At 57.6% G+C, this 22,758-nt stretch overlaps 8 protein-coding genes across 8 annotated transcripts in view; 3 read left to right on the top strand and 5 right to left on the bottom strand.

The window, feature by feature from the left end:
• The window catches only part of VDAG_05828 (uncharacterized protein), a gene marked incomplete at both ends in the record, with an annotated part of 959 nt that extends 704 nt beyond the window's left edge, over positions 1-255 (top strand). The window contains one exon of the mRNA XM_009655225.1: positions 61-255. Coding sequence (XP_009653520.1) covers positions 61-255 — 195 coding nt within the window. The remainder of the gene's footprint in view (positions 1-60) is intronic.
• A 411-nt stretch (positions 256-666) lies between these two features.
• Positions 667-2,358, bottom strand: VDAG_05827 (uncharacterized protein; the record flags this gene model as incomplete). The annotated part of the gene is made up of 4 exons (XM_009655224.1): positions 2,080-2,358; positions 1,765-1,947; positions 867-1,406; positions 667-807 (listed from the first exon to the last, which is right to left on the bottom strand). The coding sequence occupies exons 1-4, from the start codon at positions 2,155-2,157 to the stop codon at positions 667-669; spliced, it is 942 nt and encodes a 313-aa protein (XP_009653519.1). The 5' UTR covers positions 2,158-2,358.
• A 1,810-nt stretch (positions 2,359-4,168) lies between these two features.
• Positions 4,169-5,306, bottom strand: VDAG_05826 (PDT domain-containing protein; the record flags this gene model as incomplete). Its single annotated transcript, XM_009655223.1, has 2 exons — positions 4,169-5,130; positions 5,183-5,306. 2 exons carry the CDS (start codon positions 5,304-5,306, stop codon positions 4,169-4,171), a joined length of 1,086 nt encoding a protein of 361 aa, XP_009653518.1.
• A 1,000-nt stretch (positions 5,307-6,306) lies between these two features.
• Positions 6,307-7,095, bottom strand: VDAG_05825 (acetyltransferase; the record flags this gene model as incomplete). The annotated part of the gene is made up of 2 exons (XM_009655222.1): positions 6,307-6,948; positions 7,009-7,095. 2 exons carry the CDS (start codon positions 7,093-7,095, stop codon positions 6,307-6,309), a joined length of 729 nt encoding a protein of 242 aa, XP_009653517.1.
• Positions 7,096-8,211: 1,116 nt separating this feature from the next.
• On the bottom strand, positions 8,212-8,970 carry VDAG_05824 (DJ-1/PfpI family protein; the record flags this gene model as incomplete). The annotated part of the gene is made up of 2 exons (XM_009655221.1): positions 8,212-8,330; positions 8,397-8,970. 2 exons carry the CDS (start codon positions 8,968-8,970, stop codon positions 8,212-8,214), a joined length of 693 nt encoding a protein of 230 aa, XP_009653516.1.
• A 1,358-nt stretch (positions 8,971-10,328) lies between these two features.
• On the top strand, positions 10,329-11,293 carry VDAG_05823 (uncharacterized protein; the record flags this gene model as incomplete). The annotated part of the gene is made up of 2 exons (XM_009655220.1): positions 10,329-10,541; positions 10,592-11,293. The coding sequence occupies 2 exons, from the start codon at positions 10,329-10,331 to the stop codon at positions 11,291-11,293; spliced, it is 915 nt and encodes a 304-aa protein (XP_009653515.1).
• Positions 11,294-14,019: 2,726 nt separating this feature from the next.
• Positions 14,020-16,610, top strand: VDAG_05822 (protein kinase byr2; the record flags this gene model as incomplete). The annotated part of the gene is made up of 3 exons (XM_009655219.1): positions 14,020-14,160; positions 14,268-14,579; positions 14,646-16,610. 3 exons carry the CDS (start codon positions 14,020-14,022, stop codon positions 16,608-16,610), a joined length of 2,418 nt encoding a protein of 805 aa, XP_009653514.1.
• Positions 16,611-17,576: 966 nt separating this feature from the next.
• On the bottom strand, positions 17,577-22,423 carry VDAG_05821 (Spo76 protein; the record flags this gene model as incomplete). Its single annotated transcript, XM_009655218.1, has 3 exons — positions 17,577-18,332; positions 18,421-21,864; positions 21,929-22,423. 3 exons carry the CDS (start codon positions 22,421-22,423, stop codon positions 17,577-17,579), a joined length of 4,695 nt encoding a protein of 1,564 aa, XP_009653513.1.
• Positions 22,424-22,758: the final 335 nt, after the last annotated feature.

Raw genomic sequence — 22,758 nt, 5'->3', positions numbered from 1 at the left:
CGCTCGTCGAGGCCGGCGGCCAACTTCGCGGCAAGCGCTGGTCGACGGGACGCGCCGAAGGAGGGCAGCGCGGACAGGCAGCTGCTCGAGGCGACGGTCTTCTGGAGGGACCAGCAGGACAAGAACTTTGCGAGCGAGTGGAGCGCCAACGTCAAGCACGAGCTGTTTGAGGACGCCAAGGCGTTGCAGGGCGCCGAGGCGGCTGAGGTTGAGCAGGTCGTCGACGCAGCGACGCCTGTTGCGAAAGAGGCGTGAGAAGGAAGGGGCAGAGCAGATGGGAGCAGATGGGAGCAGATGGGAGCAGATGAGAGCAGACAGCAAGCAGACCGACTCATGTGTCGATGCGGCTTGCGAGCGTCCTTCGGGGGCTTGTATTACCACACGGCGGTTGTTCAGCACAGCACCACCCGGCCTGTTGTAGACTATTGTACGAATGATTTAAACATGTTCATTCATTCATGGCCTTGGCCCTGTGTATATGCGTGGCAGTCTGACATGACTGCCATTGGATGGTGATCTGTGTATGCAAGATCTCGTCGTTGACGGTTGCCATCATCAAAATGTCGTGCTCAATCCCAATCCAACCCGTGATAAACTGTTAAACAGACAACCTGCAAAGAAGAAGAAAAAAATCAGACGAGATACTGCTGTACACCCTCGCCGCCATTACACCGACAAGGCAAACTTCTTGAGGTGCTCGTAGTCAGCCACATTATCCTCCACCGTCTGGCGAATCAACTTGGCCCCCTTCTCGCCGTACTTCTCGTTCCACTCGCGATCCTCAGACTCACGAGTGAGAACCTTCTTCTGTGGGAGTCAGTCCGATGCGTCCACGTTGCCATGTCTCAGGAAAGGTCTGGACTTACATGCTTGGGGTCGCGTGCCCTCAGGTTGCAGCTCGACAGAGCATCGTCGTGGAAGCCGACCCACTTGGCAAACTTGTCCTGGGCAAAGGCGGTGTCCTCGTCGCTCCAGTTCAGCATGCCGTCGTGGAAGTCGAGGCCAACCCGCTTGCAATACGCGCGCAGGATGCCCTCGGGGTCGTCGAGGAGGTCATCGGCGTCGATGACGGTCAGGTTGGAGCGGTCGATGAGTCCCTCCTTCAGGAGGAAGTCGAAGAAGCGGCGCACCTCATCGTAGCCTGCCTCAGCCGGATCGAAGTTGTAGAAACCCGTCACCTTGTCCAGAGGCGGCACAGTACAGCGGAAGTAGGAGGGGATGGAGCGGCGAGGATGACGGATGAGGAAGGTGAATTGGAACTTGCGGAGGATATCAATGGGGATGACGGTAGGGTTGTTAGGCTCAGTGAACTTCTCGCCGCCCAGAGAGGGTGCGATGGAAGCGGGGGCACCAGAGGGGGGGAAGAGGTAGTGAATGATATCCTTAATGAAGATACGCTTGGCGCCCTGTGAATCTTGTTAGTCTGCATTGGCCCTTTGGTGAGAAATGCGACCGGGGATGAAGATGTGGGTGACAGGCATGGCAAAGAGCTTCGGGGGCGCAAGCCGCAGAGAAGCTTTGCAAGAAGGTGCAAGAATGAATTGGCCTTTCGCAGCTTTAATTCCATGTCGCATGCGAATTGACAAGCCGAGGTTTGGTTGCGCGAAGCTCTTCACAAAGTTGTCGCCAGCACTTGCGGGCGTCATGCATGAAGCTAATTGAAGCTTTCACGACTTTGCGATGAAATCGCGGGGTTGCATGCACCACACCAACAAGCCCGCCGACACCCATCATGAGACGATTGGGAGAAATGGGGAAACCTACACCCTCGCTAGACTCCTCAATGGTCTGTAGGACATCGGCATACGTTGTATTGGCAAAGCCAGACGCCTCCCTGGCCTCAGCGTCGTCGGCATAACGAACGCCGAGGCGCTCAGGCCCGTAGTAGAACGCATCGCCAAAAGGCTCATGAACGCAGCTCAGCACATCCCTGCGGGTCATGAAGACCTGAAATTTCAATCAGCATCAGAGACACGTGGTAGTGAAATACAACTGGGTCATTGGAGTTTGGGAAAGAATCTCTTCAGGCTCCTCCCCCTCTCCCTAGCTACAATGATCCAGGGTTGTCAGAAAACGTACCCTCTCAAAGGCGGTTGAGCACGCCCGGGGATGGGTCGCGCAGAAGATGGGCTTCTTGGAGGTCGAGATGACAGTCATCTTGGCTGATGGCAAGGATGGAAGGCGTGCTAACGGTGGGCTGCTCCAGTTGTCGCGACGTTTGTGATGACGTGCTTGACAAACGAGAGGTTGTCGTGGGTTCTTGTGGTGGGCAATGGGGCTGCTCAGTCTTGTGATAGGACAATGAGCGATGGCGCAATGTGTCGATGGGATGTGCAAGCGATGGCGGAATCTCGAGATGAGGGGATGACACGGCTGCATTCTCGAGAGGACGAGATGGGAGGACACCATATATAAAGGCCTTCATCCGGGTCGTCAGCTCTTTCGCGCACCCAGCGTTGGTTGCAAAGCTCCCCCCAAGTCAGACATCCAAACTCGCCTTCCGCCGTCCAATCGAGCTCTCAGAAGCTCTGCAACTGGGCTGTTGCCCCTCTTTCCAACAAGCTCTCACCCACCTGCCGCACCCTCTACCCACGCTTGAGCGGGGGGGCGGCGCAGAAAGAACTCAACGAGGGTAACGTGTAGGTACAGTACGTCGAGGTACCAATGGCGGAGGTATCTCGGAACTCAACCATGGCGTGAAAAATTGAGCGTCGAGGGCGTCGAGTCAACCGTATCCAGCGAAGCGAGCACCCGAGGCCGAGAAACTTGGACGGCTTTCAGGCCCCACGACCAGAGAGAGACCAGCGCCAGGTACCGATCCAGCCAAGGGAGTGGCTTGCTTATCTCCGCCAGCGCCCGTGATACATGCGGTTTAGACGTCATAATCACCAAGTTTCTTCGACCGGGGCCAATTGCGGCTTCCGCACCGGAGACACTAGCGTCTCCGCCGAGGGGGCCTTTGGGGCCCAGAACCGCTTTTTCCTCCCGTTGACTCCTTCAAGGACTGTTCAAACTCTGTCCACTGGCGCGCGCGATACCTCCACCAGACGTACCACCTTCGCTCTGCCCGTACTCTCGCTGCCTCCACGTGTCGGGAGTTGTCTCTGTACTTCTCAGGCGACCCGGTAAGGTCCCGCGGCGGGTGGGGGTACACCTACGCCTGCGGACGGATGTTCAATGCGGACTTCTTTTCGTGCGGTTGGCAATCAGCTGAGATGCCACAGGCAAGAAAACCGCACGGCCAAGCAGAGGGGTAAGAGGGGAGTATGCCACTCTAAACGGGGCATGCTGTAGCTCTCCGAAGATTATGATAAAGTCTGGTTCTCGCCGCGCTGAGAGATAGTCCTCTGTCGATATAGGCCTGGCTGTCGGCGTATGGAAATGGCTTTTTCAGTGAGGGTGAAAGTCGTAAGAGTTTGACGACTGGGCTTGGCAGTTGCTAGAGGCTCCATTGACCATTGATTCCGAGAGAGCCAGGATCGTGAAGACGAACCTCACCTCTAAAATCATCTGCCGAAGTGAGCCACCACGCCACAGACATACTCCATGTCGCAGCTGTACATGCCTCCAGTACAGCCAAAAAAAAAACTCTTTTGCGAGTGAAAATCTTCAAAGGTATCCATGGGTACCCAATCTTGCCCGTTCCATGTCTCAAAGGCCCCCTTGACATCGCCGACCACGCCGCGCTCAGCTTCACGCCCGACTGGCACATTCGGTTTCCATGACCAACTGAATAACCACGTCCTCCCACGTCCAAAACCCTGCCGCCGACATGTCGCTACCTGAAAAAGGCACATTTCCATGTCGTCTTGCGTCTGGCGCCGTCTACCATCCAATAGCTGCCCAGTGCTACCCCCGTAGGCCCCTCCCTCGTAGCCTGACACCTGAAGACGGCCATGCCGTCAGCGGCGAGACTGCCCATCGCCCTGGCCCTCGCATGGCCAGTCTGCAGCCGACAGCGGCCAAGCGGCAGTTTCAGCAAGAATTCGGAAGCGAGACAGGGCGAAAAGGCACCCACAGGTGTTCAGTGCCCGTGGAAGCTGGCACCCTGCCTCGCTCTAGCCGACCCTTCGCCACCCCCCCTCCAAGACGAAGGGCCCCATTCTCAGCTCGCAGGGAGGGGAAGGGGAAAGAGTTTGCTCTGGCTCCTGGGTCTCTCACTCTAGCCCTAAGGCCGGGAGCGCTGGTCTTCCCAGCTCCCAAGCCACCGCCATGTTTCCGCAACACGGGCAACACCCTCGAGAGCGTTGCGGACCCGCCCGTCCGGGTCTCTCACACGATGGCCTTCAAACTCGACAAAAAAGACGTACTGGAAGGGTTCCTCGAGGCTCGGCCGGCTGTTGATGCTCGTCAAGTTCAGACCGGCTGCGCGGAAGGCGGAGAGCACGTCAGCCAGAGCCCCAGGGGCGGTGTGGGGAACCATGAAGGAGACCATGGACTTCGTCGTGCCAACGTCGGACTGGCAGAGTTTGGGTGGTAAAGGAGTCTTGGACAACTCAAAGTCTTCTTTCCGGATGACGAAGAATCGAGTTGTATTGTCAGAGCGGTCTTCGATGCTCGCAGCGAGGACATCAATGCCGTGGAGCTGGGCAGCAATCTCGCTGGAAATGGCGGCACTGGTGCCGGTCTCGTCTTCGGCAACGAGAGCTGCGGCGCGGCTAGTCGATGATACATCGATCGCTTCGACGCCCTTGAGGTACGTCTGAAGGAATGCTGAACACTGCCCCCATGCCTGGGGATGAGAATAGAGCCGGCGGATGTGGGTGAGATCTGTCAGGGGCTTGGCACGGGGCTTGGGCGGGTGCGGCTCTGAAGCCGTAGGGGTGCATGCTCCGGAGCCGGGGGCGGAGGAGTTGGACAATGCAGATACAGACGTCGGAGCGGCTGTTGTCGATTCAGGGGGTGCAGTCACGAGTCTAGAGGCACCTGCAGTGTTGGCATTGGGTGGTAGGTGCCCTACGAGAAAGTGGTGGACGTCGAGGTAGTTCTCGCCGCAGACGGCAATATTAGGAGAAAGTGCATGCCGGTCAGCGAAGCAGTCAAGAGTAAAGACAACCGAGCCATTGGTTGAGTTCTCAAAAGGTACAACGCCGTATGTGACATGTCCGGCTTGGACGGCGGCGAAGATATCTGCGTGTGTCAGGCGACGTCGGCTTGGTCTGGATAGCAAGAATTTGCCTACCGTGGATGGTGACAAGTGGCTTCAGTTCCCAATCGCTCTCGGGAAACACCTGCAGGGACGCCTGTGATGATTTAGCACGGGTTTTGCCAGCTGACTGCTTCAGAGGCCAGGACGACTGTGTCATATCGGTTTACCTGATGAGTGTACGAAGCCTGAGGACCAAGGAACCCGACAAGTGGTTTGCTGGGAGCCTCATCTCGCGTTGGTTCCGCCATATCGTCTGTAGGACAGCCAGCGATAAGAGTACGAGATCTCCGCCTGCCTCTAGCTGAGGTCAATCTCAGGTCAGTCGAGCAACCGTTCAGGCGTGTCACAGGGTGCAGAAACAATGGGTCTGGTGGGATGACGAGGCGTTGCGGTCAATCAGCTGTGAGACGGTGACAGGCGGGTGGCCGCACAGCAAGTGTCCCACGAAATGATCGATACGAAAAATGAACAATGGATTTCGTCCGACGAGATGAGGCCGATGATGGGTCGCGGTGTGATCATTGATGAGGGGTCGTAGTTATCGTGGTTGAATTGGGCGAGGGTTTTCTTCTTCGATTGGATTCCCCACGGCGGGCGGCATCGGACAAGTTGGAGCGCGCAGGGGGGCAGTCGCTGTACCACTGGCGGCAGTCACTGCTCCACTCTCGCCTTCCTCTCCAACGTCGTATACCGGACAGCGACAACCGGCTGTCAACCCACGAAATGAATTGGTGGAAACGCTTGGTGTTTTGGCGTCTACCAGGTGAATGGTCACTGGTGATGACATGTTGCTTGCTACCTGGGAACCTAAGGTAGGTAAGGTACCTTAGCAGGTAGGTACCTACCTAGGTAGGTAGCTAAGGCGCCTTGCTATACATTTCGCCCGGTGCCGCACCTTCTTCCCTGGACGGGATATTCAATCAGGTACAGTAACTCCTTTAGGCCAGGTAAGGTACCTACCTAGGTATCTAAGGTACCTACCTAAGGTAGGTAGGTAGGTGCCTAGGTAAGGTAAGGTAGGCAGGCACCTGAGGTACCACCTACCTTGTGAAGCTGTCCGTATTACCTCTGACTCATCGTGCAGCATCGTGCCGTCAATCATTGACTTCCCATAAGGAGCTCACTCGTGATCATGATCGCCTATGAGCAACATCCAGCTACTGCTTTCTGTCCATGGCCGCCTGGACCAGCTCCCTGCCCCCCTCGACCCAATCATCCCAACAGATGCTCAGCGTGGCCGTGTCCCTCCACAAGTCCTGCGGATCGCCGCCCGGCGGCAGCCCCCGACCGTTGCCAGTCTTGCCGCGCGCGACCCCGTCCTTGAAGAGCATGTGCCACCGCGTGATGCCCTCGTCGTTGAACCCCAGCCGGTGCGCCAGCTTGATGGAGCCCGCGTTCCTCGCATGCGCGCGCCACTGCACCCTCGCGAGCCCGAGGCCGCCGTCCTCGGGCCTGTCGAGGGCGTACCGTACGAGCAGCCCGGCGGCGTTGGTCGCGACGTGCGTGCGCTGGTACGGCGGCAGGATGTACACCCAGCCAATCTCCGTCGTGCGCGTCGTCGTCGAGCTCTGAAAGTAGGACATCATGCCGGCGAGCTCGCCCTCGTCGTCCTCGGCCGACGCCGGCCGCGTCGTGTCGATGACGGCGTACGTGAAGAAGTCAGGCCTCGCATACGACGTCTTCTCGACAAACTCCGTCTGGAACTCCTCGAGGCTGTGCCAGGGGCCCGACGGCGTGTACGTGAAGAGGACGGCGTCGCTGCCGGCGAGTGCATGGAAGCGTTGGGCGTGACGCTCCTTCTGCTGCCGTGTGAGTGAGGCTCATTGTCGTAGGCCGTCGCAGGCAGAGTGGCCACTCACGTCAAAGGGCACGAGCTTGATCTTGTCGTTGGCGAGCACGCGCACGGGGAAGCAAAAGTTGGTCTTGAAGTCCTGCGTGGCAGGCATGGCGTCGGTGGTTTGCCAAAGCTGTAACGGACGCTGATTTGATCAGAGCTTGTAGCAAAGTCGATGAGCACAAAAAAGCAACGTCTCAAGCTGATCGTTTTAGATGATGATTCCAAGGTGACGGACGGCTGAATGAAGCGATTTGTGTACCTTATGTGAGTCACGCCGCGATGCCAGACTACGCGCAATACCTTTACCGGCCCCTGTGGTGTGCGGCATGGACACAGAAATTCCCGGCTTTTGGCGGGGTTGCCGGATCGGTCACTGCTAGAGACACCACCGAACCCGCAAGAGCTGTGCTGACAAAACATCTGGACAAGATCCTTTTTGGCAAGAAAACCCGAGACCAAACGCCCTCATCACGGCCAACCATTCGGCTTCAGGTTGGCCGACCGCGAAGAATGCGTCTAGCTCATTGGTGATTCGAGAAGCCTCTCACACGAGCGCTCGGTTCCCACCACTTGCTCCGGACCGGCCATGACCGAAATGAGTGCGAGCGGGTTAAGCACAGCGAATCGTGAGAGAGCCGCACCCGACGGCTGTTTTGGCGACAGCAAGCACAAGACGGTGGCCCGATCTGCAGTGATTAAAGGGGCATGTCCAGGCTTGATGCCGAGGTAGCAGGCGGCCTTGAGCTCAGCAAGCCGGGGAAATGAGCCATGCACTGCTCGGCCCGGATCAAGGCGCCAGGCGCAGAGCCTCAAGTGCAGACAGAAAAAGACGGCGCTAGAGGATAAAAAGCCATGTTTTGATGACAGCAACAGACGAAACCCGAGGGTGGGAAACGAAAGAAAACATGCGTCGCATTGTAAAGCCACCTGACTCGGCGGGGTTAGCGCACTCGCCGCTCTTGCTGTGGCCTGGTAGGATCCCAGCATCAGCCACACTTCAGCGGAGCACATAATTCTTGGGTACAGTCCTTGGACACGACGAGGCCTAACGTTGTGACTGAGAACCTATAGCGTTGCTTCATTCGAATCTATATATCAAGGTCTTCCACTCAACTATCTCTCTCCGCGACAAATGGTGAAGCCTCGGCGCTGGAGGCAGGTGATGCCCCGTTTCTGCCATGGACCGCTGATCCAACCCTGTTCACACCTACAAAGTGGCGACGGCCTACTTGCGGTAGAACGGCTCGAGCTTATACTCATCGAGAGCCAGAGAATGCAGAGCCACGTACTGGACGTACTCCGGGTTGAAGTTTTGCAGACAGTACTTTGCGATCATCTCGGTTCCTGGCACGAAGTACTACTCAGCATGCTGGCCGCCACATGCGCAACACAACAGCGGGGATGACTTACCAACGGCCGCACCGCCCGCCGTCCAGAGCTCGCCCTTGCCGTTCGGCCCCGCGTACGGCTTGTCCGTGATGACCCACTTCTGATCAAGCCACTCAACGCCGGGGCGCGCCTGCTTCGCAGCGCCCAAAAGGCTGCGGTTGGTCGTGGCCTTTTTGCCATCCAGCAGGCCGGTGCTGGCGAGCCACATGGAGCCGATGCAGGTAGTTAGCCAGACGCGGGTCGTGAGCCAGGCCTCCTTCATGAAGCGGTCTGCCGGGGCAGGTCGGTGGCTCGGCAGCGGTCCGCCGATGATGATGATGTCCAGGTCGCGGGGGCACGTGTCGTAGGTGACGTTGGGGAGATACATGAGGCTGGGGCTCGTGCCCGTGGGTTCGAGGGTGTTGCCGATGTAGTAGAAGGTCATGTCGACGGCGTCCTGTTCAAACTTGGCAAATTCCGCGTCAATGGCGAGCCCTCCTTCGTAATGGCTTCTCGAGAGGTTGCCGAGGATATCGATGCCGGTGATGTCTGCCAGCTGGACGGCTTCCATCATGACCCCGATGCGGAGCGACTTTCTCGGGGTCGTGGTGGCCATTTTCAGGGATTCAGATAAGGTTTGAGGTGTGATTGACAGGTTGTTCAGGGCTGTGATGTTGTGCAGCACAGGTAGCCGATATAGTTTGAGTGTAGGTACTCTATTTAACCTTCTGTTGCAGATGCAACTTTGGGGTTTTTGTACTACTTTAATCACCACGCACTGTTGACGCAGAACCTCACGGCTTCAAGCCAAACCCCGTGCTTAAGAAACGAATTCCAGCAAAGGTGTTGGGTCTCGAGTAGATACCGAAGAGCATCGGACGTTAGCTTAGAAGTGGCCAATGAGGATAAAGAGCGGCCGAGGTATGGACCTGGAACCAAGCAACTGGGTGAGGTGAGATCCTGCCTCGAGGGTACAAGTCCCGTCCCCGAGCCGCAAGTAAAAGGCTTGGCACGGTGCTCGCTTATCGGTACCTGAGAAGCTCTGCAGCTAGATGTAGAGCTCGGTGTTCAGGTTGATCTCGCTGATCGCCGTCATGGGTACGGATTCTGGGCTAGAACATCGGTGCTTGGAACCTTCCACCGTGCTACGGCCTCCAGCATCGATATACGCATACATGTAAATATCTCGTGATCCTATGACAACCGGTGCATGTAATCCGCTGATACATCATATTTGACGAACCATCATCCGTTCTGAGTGAAGACAAATTACGTGTCTCGAAGGCCAGAGACATACGCTCGCTATTTTCATAAGCAGCTCTTTTCGGGCCAAACTGACCTCCGCTGCATAGCGCTGATAAATTGTCACCAACTCTCCGTGGCTGATGACAATTATTGAAACCCCCGGGCAGGCTCGGACTTCCCCAAGGCATGGGCTGAGCGTGCAACGATTCTCGGGGGGGTGGATCTCGAGATTGTGGGGTCAATGGTCTTGGCGGGTTAAATGACTTGAACCGGTTAGCCATCGTCAACTGTCGCAAACAAATGTAGTATCGTGTGTAAAGCTGTTCGCGAGGGTTGAGGATCCGTACTACATCGCAACATGTTCGTCTGCGGGTCGGCGCCAGAAAGCTTCCGTCTCGCAGACTGAATCAGCTCCAACTGCTCACCATTAGCAATCGTCTGGTATTGGAGATCTCATGGTCGCAGGCGACGCATGCAGCTGCCTACCTGGATGGTCAGCGCAAGAACGAAGCCACGAGGAGTTGGTTCGTGGATGCCTCAAGCATGACTGGCGCCTGAACGAGGTGCGGCGGTGTGAGTTGAGGGACTACAAGAAGCCTCCTCACTCGCCGTCGAGCACCTGATATCATCTCATCTCAAATCAGTATCCAGGGACAGAATCATCAACCTCACCCACGTACACGGCTGATACCACAGTCAGGCATTGCTTGTCAATATCACCCTCTCGCAATGTCTCAGCAGATCAAGAACGTTGTCATTGCCGGTGTGAGTCCCAGCCTCTCACGGCCGCCCAGGCTGTCCGCATCTGACTTGTTTCCGTTTAGGCGACTGGCAGCGCCGGCTCTCACGTCCTGCAGGCCCTTGTCAAGTCTGGCAAAGTTCAACGTCACCGCAGCGGTCCGCAAGGCCAACGACAAGCTGCCATCCTCCGTCAACGTCAACGTCATCGACTTTGACTCTGTCGATGCCCTCGTCGAGACTTTCAAGGGCAGGACGCCGTCATCGACACGACCATGAGCCCAGACTCGGCCATGCCCCTGCGCATGGTCGAGGCAGCCGTCGCCGCCGGCGTCTCCCGCTTCATCCCCTCCGAGTTCTCCATTGACCCCAGGAACTCCAAGGGTCGCTCCGTACCCATTTACGCGCCCAAGAACGAGGTCCTCGCCAAGCTCGAGGAGCTCGCGGCCGCGGGCAAGCTCACGTGGACGAGCATCTCCAACGGTGCCTTTCTCGACTGGAACCTGCGCACGGGCTTCTTCAAGATTCACCTCAAGACCAAGAAGGCCGAGCTGCTCGACGGTGGCGAGGTTGTCACGGCGTGGACGCTGCTTGACCACGTCGGCCAGGCGGTGGTCGGTGTGCTCCTCCACCCCGAGGAGACCAAGAACCGCCCCGTCTACATCTCTACGATCCAGATGAGCCAGAAGTCAATGGTTGAGCTCGCCCAGCAGGCCCTTGGACGGGACGGTTGGGACATCAGCTCGCTGGACATGGAGCCGGTGTATCAGCAGTCGCTTGGTGAGCTCTTCGCAGGCAGGGTCACGTTTGAGGTCATTCGCAACCTGATTCTGTACTGCAACTCGAGAGAGGACTACTCCGGACCATTCGTCAAGACCGACAATGCTCTCCTGGGAGTCGAGCAGTGGAGCGACGAGCAGGTGAAGCAGCTGATTGTGTCGATCGCTTCCGAGTAGAGGGCTCCAGGAGCTCACTGCTGCTGAAGCTGCTGAAGCTGCTGAAGCTGCCCAGAGATATTTCAATGATGAATAGAAATAAATGGTTTATCTGGTTGTTTGCGTCCCGCATCAAGTGGCCACTCTAGCACTCTGGCTCTTCGGTCTCTACCTCGGTACCTAAGTAGGTACCTTGTGTCATGAAACAGGTAGGCACCTAGGTTAGATATTTTGGGTAAGAGCTCCTTGAGGCTGTGTAAGCCAATTGTAGCGTTTCGTGGCTGAGGTGTGCCTTCGGGTCAGCAACCACATAACTTATGCTTAAAGCAGCGAGGCCTTCGGGTCACACCCACTTTGAGCATGACACAGGGGCTCACTGTCGTACAAGATAGTGGAACCAAGTGGTTGAGCCGATTTGCCGTCGGGCAATTGGTCTGGCGCATCAGAGAGGGAAGGGAAAATGAGAAAGGGGACACGATGTACAGAAACAGAAACCGAGCCAACACCAGATACGGCAGCAGCGAAAATGAGGAGAATTGCGTGATCAGGGATCTCCATACGGGCAGGCCAAGGGCAAAAGGGAATACCCTCAAAGGGAAGGGAACGAGATGCGGCGAGATGCAAAGAAGCAGCGCCAAGGTCGTGCCGAAACGTGCGACACGACCTGTTTCAAGTCTGACCCCCCTTCCCCCCCAAGGGCCAGCGCCTCGTTTTCCCTTTGGCCCCGCCGCCGCCGCCAAAGCCCTCGGTAGCCAATGAGGCCCCCTCCAACCCCTTGTAGACAATGTCTCCTAATGACACGAGCGATCTGAGTGTGACATGCCTATTACGAGCCTGTCGTGGCGCCTCAGGTAGATCAAGTAGATCGAGAGGAACAAGTCAGTGAGAGACTCCACAGCGAGCTGCCTGAAGCTGCTGCTGACATTGCTGACCTGGCCAGCAAGTGGACCCGCTGGAGCGGTGAACTTGTTTATATGCAGGCGCAGGTAAGGTATCAGGCGAACATGGCGAGATGACCACGAGAAGGAGCTCGCCGGCTCGACCGATGGAAGACAGGCCGATGGAAGGCAGGCACCAGGGGCCGCATAACGACGGCGGGGTGGTATACGTCTCTGCGAGGAGTCACGCTTGTTCGTTTCCCTTGGCGTCTTGCCGCCGTTCATTGTTGATTTCAGGTTGATAGAGTTCAAGAGACAGACAAACAGGTTGACTGATCTACAGGCAATCTAAGGCCCATGCTGAGACAGGCTATCGGCGGTGAGTTGGCCCGCCGCCTTCCCCTTCGATACCCCATCAGCCGGAACGCCTGAGCTGGTGCCACGCGCTACGTCAATTTGGTGAGCAAACGGCCACAAAGTCACAGGATCATGCCTGTCCTGCAACTGCGCGAAGTGGTTGCGAGTGGAGGCTCGGGGTGCAATGGCAGCATGGGCGACGAAAAGGGGCCAATGTCAACAACAAGAAAACGCCAACACGACGATGCATTGCGAGCAGGCTCTTTGTCTTGAGAGGAGTACCATGTGATAGGTAGACTTGAGCAAGCCATACACGTTGTATTCCTTTCCCTCTCACAGAGTCCCTCGCTCTGTGTTGCTTCGCTATTCTGCCATTCTCCTGGGTCGGATTACCTATCGGCAGCATGTCGGAAATGTCAAATGTGTAAGCTGCCGATCGTGACCCAGTGATGCAGTAATCAAGCCTGCCGATCATGCCGAGGGTCGAACGAGTGTGGTGGATTGCTTGTACAGCAAGAGAACAAGGGGGAAAAATTACACAGAGGCTCAGGCAAAAACGCACACATCGGACAAGACGCGGGCTTGGCGGGATGCGGGATGCGGGATGCGGGATGCAGGTGGCACGCTCGCACCCCCTTGCGCTCGTTTCGAGGTTTCATGCTTCTACGCCAGCAGCCGCCGGTGCTGGCGTTGTCAACGGGGGAGGGGGAGAAGGGGGAATCCAATCGCTGTCATTCGTCGTCAATTCGTCCGGCTTGGCCCTCTGGCCCTTTTACTGGCTGGGCAGTCAGTGCTCAGTGCTGGTGCTGTTGCTCACTCTCACTATCGCGTCGCCTCGCCACCCCACCACCCCCTGGCTTACATCCACTGAGCTTCTGACCTCGCTTCCATTGTGCCAAGACCCACCGTTGAAGCGTGCGGATGGTCCTGCCTGACCTCGACCTGTCTCGTCATGTCCTCTCCTGTGTGTGGGTGGGCGCACTTGCCTGCAAGCCTGCGGCGCCCGCGCTGAGCCTCTCTTTCTCTAGCCCCCACCCCCCCGGTAGCCCTTTCCTCCACAGCGCCGCCGGCTGCCCACCCCCAGCTCCTGTCCCTGTCCCTTTCCTTCCTTTGACTTGAACCTCAACTTTCGACGTCGGCCCATCCTCGATCTCCTCTGTCCACCATCGACAACACCAGCACCCGTGCCTTCCTGGCTGCTGCTGTGTCGCTGCGGATCACGAGTTCTTCGCGATTGTGCTCTGACGCCCCCCCCCACGCCCCCTTTTCTCTCCTCCCCCTTCTTCGCCCGTTCCCCACGTTCTTCAACCGTCCACTCAACAACTCCGCGTTTGCTAGAACACCACCTCTGTGTGACGCGCTCCAGGCGAGACAATCCAGAGACACTCTCCCACGGCACCGGCATTCCACCCAACTCCCACTACCTGCGACTCACTTGCGAAGCCCTCCTTTCGATTTCGACTCGCTCATTGCAAACACACTTTGCCGTGTTCTCATCGCCACATCGTCAACATGGCCATGCTGGCTCCCAAATCGTCGTTCCCCGCGGGCTTGGGCTCGAACAGCTCCAACATGGTCGCCAGCGTACGCCTGTTCCTTGGCATTAAGAAGCTCAGGACCAAGGCCTATGCAAACCAAAAGAAGAGGAATAGGGTACGCAGTTTGCGCCGCGCCGCCTGGCCTTTGCTGTTTTTTTTTTTTTTTTTTTTTTTTTAAGAAAAAAAAATCGATTCGTGCTCCTTTGACTAACAAAAGCTCAGGACTCCTTCGGTCTCCTCGACTCCCAATACATGGCCTCTGCCAACTCGCCTCGGCCCTCTGGCCCTTCGACGTCGTCCTCCGCTGGCCGTGGCATGCCGACTCCTCCGATGAACAAGCGCTACTCGCGCCAGATCGACATGCCCCTACCTCTCGATACCTCAAAACCCTCCTCGCGCCCCAGCTCTCCTCTGCCAGGCTCCGATGCGCGCCAGGCTCGCCAGCGCTTCGGCCAGAGCCCCGGCTACATGAGCAACGCCGGCCCCAATGCTTCTTCAAGATCGCCGCACGAGCTGCCCCAGGCTAATCGATTGGTAACATCTCACCATACCAGGAATCAGTCCAGTATGGATGGCTCACTGATGGCTGGTTTACCGCAGAATCAGGAAGTTATTCGTGTCATCTCAACCGGAGGCGTGACCAAGGTTGTCAAGATTGCCGACTGCAATACGTGTGAAGAAGTCATGCGTGTCACACTACGCAAGTTTGCTCTGCGCGAGGACCACGAGAGGAATTATTGCTTCTGGGTCCTTGCTGGCGTCGACCCCGACCCGAGCCAGTGCCGTCGCCTCGGCGATACCGAACTGTGGCGCATCATCAAGGACCAGAAGCGTCCCGAACGGAACCGCCTCATCCTACGCCGTGTGCCCGCTGGCGAGCCTGGCATGTCCGAGCTGGAGCGGGCCGCCGGCATCGCCGTCGAGGAGGCACAGCAGAACCATGTCCGTGCCCTCGAGTCGGTCGATAAGAGGAGTCAGCTCAAGGTACAGAAGCTTCTAGGCGAACGCTGGAACGATGAACTCCAGCATCCTCTCTCGCCCGTCTCCTTCCAGGACCGCGAGCGCAATGTTCACAATGCCGCCAAGGATCTCGAGCGCCCCGCATCGAACGACTCATCGCGGCCACATGGAAGGAAGGCTGTGCTTCGCCAGTTTGGTGGCCTGAGACCCCCGAGCGAGCTCATTACTTCCGATCTCACGTCCTACTTCCCTGATCATGCCAGGGAGGACATTGACAGGACGGCTCGTCTTTCTATGAGACGGTCAACTCGCATGAGCAAAGTCAACAGCCGTTTGAGTGTTGCGAGCAATCTGAGCTTTGCCTCGAGTATTGCCGATGCTCCGCCCATTCCCACAATTGCCGACACATGGTTGACCGCCTCTGCTCAGGCAGCGAAACCCCTGAACCAGGCGGCCCGCCAAGCGGCCCGCAACACCCACGCATATCGTGACTCGGTCACATCGTCGGTGCTTGACACCCTTCAGGAGGAGTCACCCATCGAGCCCAACCGCAAGTCTTACGTTTCATTCGCCGACAGCAATTCGGATACTGCTGCGGTGAGCGTCACTGATCCCGATGGCAATATCACGAGGAAGAGCTTCTTCGATGGCGAGTCCACAATCTCGACGGGCTCGGGGTCCGTGGAGCAGCTCACCCAGGCACTGAACGAGGATGGCGAGGACGAAGACGAGGAGCTCCAGAGCTTCCTTGCTGGCGAGTCGTGGTCCGACGACAAGTGGATGAAGGGTGCTCTCATCGGCCAGGGTTCTTTTGGCTCTGTCTACCTTGCTCTACACGCCGTCACCGGTGAGCTTCTTGCCGTGAAGCAGGTTGAGGCACCCGCTCCCGGCGCCAACAGCCAAAGCGATGGCCGCAAGAAGAGCATGATCGAGGCTCTCAAGCGCGAGATCAGTCTGCTCCGTGACCTCCGACACCCCAACATTGTGCAATACCTAGGCTGCAGCTCGTCGTCTGAGTTCCTCAACATTTTCCTCGAGTACGTTCCGGGTGGCTCAGTGCAGACCATGCTTAACTCGTATGGTGCTCTGCCCGAGCCCCTAGTGCGCAGCTTTGTCCGACAAATTCTCACTGGTCTCTCGTACCTGCACAACCGCGACATTATACACCGAGACATCAAGGGTGCCAACATTTTGGTCGACAACAAGGGAACCATCAAGATTTCTGATTTCGGTATCTCCAAGAAGCTCGAGGCATCCAACATTCTCAGCGGCGCGAACAACAACAAGCATCGTCCCTCGCTCCAGGGTTCTGTCTTCTGGATGGCGCCCGAGGTCGTCAAGCAGACGTCTTATACTCGCAAGGCGGATATTTGGTCTCTCGGCTGCCTTGTCGTCGAGATGATGACGGGCTCCCACCCCTTCCCCGACTGTACCCAGATGCAGGCTATCTTCAAGATTGGCGGTGCCATGGCTGCGCCTACCATTCCCGAGCACGCCAGCCCCGAGGCCCAGAAGTTCCTCGCCCAGACCTTTGAGATTGACTACAACCTTCGCCCAAGTGCCGACGAGCTCATGCTCAGCCCCTTCCTGGCGCCCATTACCTAAATGGCCCCTGAGGCGCGAGTTCCTCTGGCAGGGGCTTTATGACATGGAGTTGTGGATGGCATGCCACGCCATTTGTCTTTTTTTCTTCTCTTCACTCCTTTAATCGAGTTTCAGTGTACAGGAAGCACAGCGAGGCTCATTGTGGAGCGGGATGCTAATTGGCTTCATTGTGCCAGGCGAATATATGGATGGATGACGGATGATCTAGGGGACGTTTTGCCTTGAAGGACCGGGAATATAGAAGGCGGGGCGAGAGAGCTGTGTACACTATCTATATATCCCGATGATGACGATGACATGGCAATGGAAGCTGAGATTTCAAGTTACACACGTCATTGCGCTGTTGTGCATTGCCGTTGCAATACCATGACATGCAAACACAAGACGACTCAAGTCCACAAACAATGAACAGCGTGTCGGGCGTGCAGACATGGATAATTGTGGGGGGTATATCAACAAACAGGTCAAGCTACCCATCCGACTACTCGGCAAGGACAAGGAGAATGGGGGGGGGGGGGGGGGGGACAACAGACAATCGCACCGCTTGCCCAGCCGCAGCCGCAAATTCCAACCTCGTCAAGCCGACCACCAGTGGACATGTGAGAGGTGGCAGGGACTCAAGGCCGCCCGCCCAGGCAGGCAGACATGCGAACGTGAAATCCCGTCCTTCTCAGCCCGTTTTTAAAATAAAAGAGGGAAATCTGAGAATCTACCCCGTCCGGATGTGTTCGCCCTCTCACCCTCCCCGTCCGTCCGTCAACTTCATAAGTGGAACCGTGATAATGGCAATGGAAAAAAAGCAAGTCAAGAAAGACACAATCTTCCCCTTCGTCTGAACAGCATCTTCTCAGATCGATTCCATGGTTTTGGGTTGCGTCGTTGCGCTTGTACATCCCGCACGCCGACATGCCCGATTCCCTGCGTGCGTCAGGGCCCTGAACATGCTTGCTGCTTCTTCGGCGACGACTACTCCGAGTCGACGTCCATGTCGTCGCTCTTCGCAGCCCGGCTCCGCCGACTCCTAGTCGGCCTGGCCGCAGGGGCCGCCTCCTTTTTGGCCGCCGGCCGACGCGGCAGCTCCGCCGTCTTGGCAGCGCCGCGGGCCTTGCGCCCATTGGGCTTTGCCGGTGGCGGCGTAGCGTCCTTCTCGTCGTCGGACTCCTCGGGCTCGGACAGGTCTGACGAGGCGGGGTCGGACAGGACGGACGAGTCGCGCTTGGCGGCTGCGGCGGCGGACTTTCTGCTCTGCGCGGGGCTCTTGGTCTTGGCGGGATTCGCGGGCGCCTCGTCCTCCTCGTGGTCGGTGTTGCTGGCGGCGTCAGACATTTCCGAGTCGGATGCCTCGGGCGCCTTGTCGTTGTCCTGCTCCTCCTCCCCGTCGTCTTCGACCTCGTCGTCGTGGTCATCGCCGCTGCCGGAACCGTAGTCCCACTCGGCGACGCCGTCTTCGAGCATCTCGTTGTCGTCCTCGTCGCTGTCGCGCTCCGTGTACTTGGACTCAGTCTTCCGGCTCCGACCGCTGCGCCGGCGGTTCGCCTCGTCGACGACGGGGGACGAAGCGCGCCCAGCGGCTTTGGAGGGCCGTTTGGGCTTGGCCTTGGCCTTGGCTGCTGATTTTCGCTTGGGCGCGGCAATGGGGCGCGCAGACGCCGGTTTCGGCTCCTTGGTACGGACTTTCTTCACGGCGGGGGCGCCATCGCCTCGCTCGTCGCCGGACTTGCGCTTCTGGGCCTCAAGTTAGCAAGCTGGAACACATAAGGAGACACCACAGCTGAAGAGCAGCAGCAGCAGCAGCAGCAGAAGCACGTACCTTCTTCTTGTCCACCGCCTTCAGGAGGGTATCGATCCTGTTGTCCATGCCGTCGGGGATGTACTGCTTCGTAGCGATCGCCTGCGCCGTGTCGTGGTCCGTCAGGCCGACGTAGATGCCCGACGGCATGCCAACCTTGCCCGGATACGCCTGGAAGGCCCATCCCCTACGCTCCTGCCACCTTCGTATGACGGCCGAAGCGAGATCGCTGACGACGTAGAGGTTCTCGCTCTTCTCGGGGTCGAGGTTGTCTCGCGTCTGCTTCACGCGCTCGGCGTACTTGTAGATGAGGCCGAGGTTCTTCTCCGTGGCCACGTGGCTGACGTAGTAGATGAGGTACTGTGCATGGTCGACCAGGTTCTCCGGGTCGGTGCTGTAATCTGGGTGGTGAGCCAGCAGAGGGATGAGCCTTGCCAGTATCGCCTCCATCGGGTTCTGTGGGTTCCCCGCCATTGACTGTACCCTTGAGCGAATCCACGTTTCAATGTGCTGCTTGAGCTCCGGCTCCGGCTCGTACGCGGTCAGGAAGATGATCGTGTAGAAGCGGTGGCGGAGCCTGTTGAGGACGAGGTACTTCATGAGCTTCTCCACGAAGCCCTTGCGAACACCAAGCACAGCATCCTGCACGAGATACGCCAGAGTGTGGAAATCCTTGTGGTTCAGCGTGTCGTCGAGATGTTTCAGCGTGCACAGCTTCAAGATGAGCTGGCCGGCCAGCAGGCGCAGACGGGAGCGGAAGTGGGCCGGCGTGTTCCCAGTCTTACTGATCTCGCCGTCCTTCTTGACGAGCGTCATGAGAAGCTTCATCACCGACACCGCCTGGGCCTTGGCCTCTTCCTGATCCTCATTGCTGCGGATGCGGTTGACGGCAATACGCAGCGAGTACAGCTTCGCCTGGAGCTCCTCGCTCATGTTGGCGTCTTCTACCCACTGGGGTGCACTCGAGTCGTTAACAGCCTCTTCGCGCGTTGTGCGGACGATCTTTTGAATGGCCATGTCGAGAATCTCCTCATCCTTCTCTTCTACCACTTTGGGCGCTTGCAGATACAACTGAGCAATGACCTGCAGCTTGTTCAGGAAGTGAGGCGCGCCATACTCGAACTGCTTCATGACCTTTTCAAAGACGGCTGTTGCCGTAACCTGCCCCTGCTTATCGTTCTTGGCCAGCATGATCTTGATTGCATACTTGGACGCTTTCACAGGACGGCCGTACAGGGCGTAGTGCTGCAATGCGCGAGTGAATTTCTGGGTGTCGGGGATCTCTGCGGGATACTTCTTGGCAAAAGAAGAACAGGCCCGCAGGATATCCACGGTACTTGGGTCATTGGTCTTCTTCTCTGTGGGGGCTTGCTCGACGAGCTCTTCGCACAGATCGCCGACAAAGTTCTTGAACATGTCTGGATTCCGGGCGGAAATTTCGTGCAGGATCTCGTGGGCAATCGTGCCGAAGCTCTCCTTGTTGCTCTTGGATGATTCCAAAATGGCAGAGAGGTGGCTCTTGTTGAAGATGATGCAAGCTGACCGATACAGGAAAGGAATCAAGGTATCAAGCGCAGTAGCAAGGTCCTGTCCCTTCGGACTGTTCTGCATACGCTTCACCAACTCCTTGATCGCTCCGCGGACCGTTTTGTAGTCGCTCTGGGAGCTGATGGCGAACCTGATGAGCTGGTAGTTTCGGCGATCATGCGCCTTGGCGAACCTCATGTAATCCGACTTGACCTTGAGGGGGTCGGGGAAGAACTGGCCAATGTACTGAATGGTCCTCTCCAGCGCAGCTGTCCTCTTGGGGCCCTCAGCATCCATCACACCGCCATTGTAGGCCTCGCACTGCTTGATAAAGGCCTCGAGGACTTGGCCAAATTGAGGTTGTCGTGCCTGCATGGTGAAGAAAGCCTTGCGAGCCTGAGCGTCGAGCGACTGCACAAGCAACAGGATCCTTTCGGTGCGCAGGCTGTCTTGTTCCGACGGAACGCTTGTGACAGACTGGCTCTGGCTCGCTGTGTTTTTAGAACCTTTGGTCTTGGTGGGCGGATACGAAAGCGGCAGCAGGCACTCGAAGATGACTCGGTCGATCAAGACGTTCAGCTCGAGGTCGTTGGCGTACCACGCGTTGAAAATGGTCGAAGGAATGCTCTTGAGAGCTGTGGTGACGAGCTCCTGTCCAGCAGCCAACTCGCCTGCGCCGACACCCCAAAGCTTTGCGAGCAGCGTCATGGCCTCCACGCGGATGGCTGGTCGCTTGTCGCGGCACCTATCCAGCAGGCTGCGAATGATGGGAGTTTCTTTGTCACTGCCACTACCAGAGCCAAGCTTCAGAACAAAGTCTCGGAACCCAAAGAGCTCGATCGTCTTCACAGCTGCCAGCCTAACCTTCTCGTCGCCGTCGCCCAGCTTTTCAGCAAGGGCGCGGACTAGCTCTGCTTGTTCCTCGCGGCTCAGACCGATACCGCCTGCCGAGGTGGACAGAATGTAGCCAACTGCAGTTGTCCAAGCGGCGCGGATTGCTGGCGTCTTGTCTCTGCTTCTGCCGATGAAGCTCGTGTACGCAGTATGATGGGTCTGCGCAAACGACTGTGGTGACAAGGGCGTCGTCAGGATACTGAGGGAAACTTGTGAAGGGTCCTCGTCGGCAAGACGCAGAGGAGGATAGGCTGCTGGGTCCAGGACCGGCACAGGAGGCGGTCCAGCCGCGCCAATGCCGGAGATCATATCGCCCAGCGTTTCCGTGGCGATCTGTCGCAGCTCAACATTGTCAGCAGAGAGCTCAGCCTCGACCTGAGGAATGACGTTTTGAAGCACCGAGGGTGCGGCACGCCAGAGTTCCTTGATGAGCAGGTGCGCCTTTCTCAACTCTCTGACCTCGGAGTCTGTCGGGCCCCTAGGAGTGTCATCGTCCTCATTGTCGCCGCCGTGACGGTGGCCGTTGGATTTGGCCGCGAACCGAGACGCATCAATGATGACGTCGCTGAAGTACTGGCTCACGTAGTGGACCATCTTCTCAGAACACTGCATGCAGATTTCCTTGGCCATGACATAGGCCAGGGGCTCGGACTTCAGGAGCAGTGTCGACTGACTGCTGTTGTCGCGCTCTGGGCGCGAGCTTGCGCCTCCCGGGGGTGCTGCGCGGAGGAACTGCGCCATGATGAGTTCGATAATCTTGGGGCTGATACCGCTTGACTCTTCGATGAGGGTGATGAGCATTTCTGACATGCGCCTTGCATTGTCCTTGGAAACGCCATCGTCGTGGGTCGTGCTCGAGGCGGTGTCAAAAAAGCTGGAGAACATGCGCTGCAGCAAGTTGTCGGCGCCATCAACGTCATTGATGAGGAGGATGCTTTGAGTATCGTTGAGTGAAGCCAGGACGTACTTGTGCTGCTTGTGGTAGGGGTGTGACTGATCGCCAAGGTGGGTGAAGACGTCTTTGATGACGAGATCGAAAAACATCTACGTGCGTGCCATTGTCAGCTTGATACCCATGCATATGAAGGAGGCAGGGCACTGCACAAACCTGGAGCTGGTCGGGTGTGAAGGGGGCATTGGGGGCGGATAGTTGCAGAATGTCGGCGATGCAGGACGCGGTGTAGGCCCTCACGCCTTGGTCCTTGTGAGCCAGGAGGTTGCGCTGTCCAAGAGCTTCGCAGACGTGGGACAGAGATTCGAGGTCGACATGATCCTGTTCCAGCGTGCCCAGCTCTTCGGAGAGCTTCTCGAGGCGCTTGAGTAGCGTAGACACGGCGATGGGCCGGCCGACCCTCCATGTCAGCTCCTCGTCGAACTGCAGGCTGAAAACCTCGCCCGATTGCGCTGCTTCGTTGTCGTTTTCGGAATCAGCATGTTCGACCTGGTCTTGGGTGCCTGCTGCCTCTTCTTCTTCGTCGTCTTCGGCTTCGGCCTCTGGCGTCTCCTCCTGGATTTCCTCGACCTCTTCAACCTCTTCGACTACTTCTGGCTCGGGCTCGGGCTCGGGCTCGGCGCGTCCACGGCGACGCGATGCACGCGCCATGTTTGCGCGGTGTGTATGTTGTCGTTTCTGTGTGCAGAGGCGGCAAGAATCGGGTGATCTTTTTGCCTTATCGTGTCGTGTCGTGTCGTGTTCCTAAGCTGGTCGCGGCGCGTGCGGGGGATGGAGGTTGCGCGCGCGCGAACTGCCTTCGAAGCTGTAATTTTTGCGATTGATATTCGCAAAGTCGCCGAGCACGATGATTTTTCAGGGCGCTGGTAGTAAGAGGCAAGATTCGCTTCAATGGATGGCGCGGAAACCAGGGTCAATGAACGAGCAGACAGGCTGAAGGCTGGGGAGGGGGGGTTGATGATTTGGGTCTCTGGTCTTTGGGAGAC

Source organism: Verticillium dahliae, genomic scaffold (genome assembly GCF_000150675.1).
Source record: "Verticillium dahliae VdLs.17 supercont1.11 genomic scaffold, whole genome shotgun sequence".
Lineage (NCBI taxonomy): Eukaryota > Fungi > Ascomycota > Sordariomycetes > Glomerellales > Plectosphaerellaceae > Verticillium > Verticillium dahliae.
Note: the sequence above shows the minus strand (reverse complement) of the source record. Positions and strands in the feature narration are given on the sequence as shown.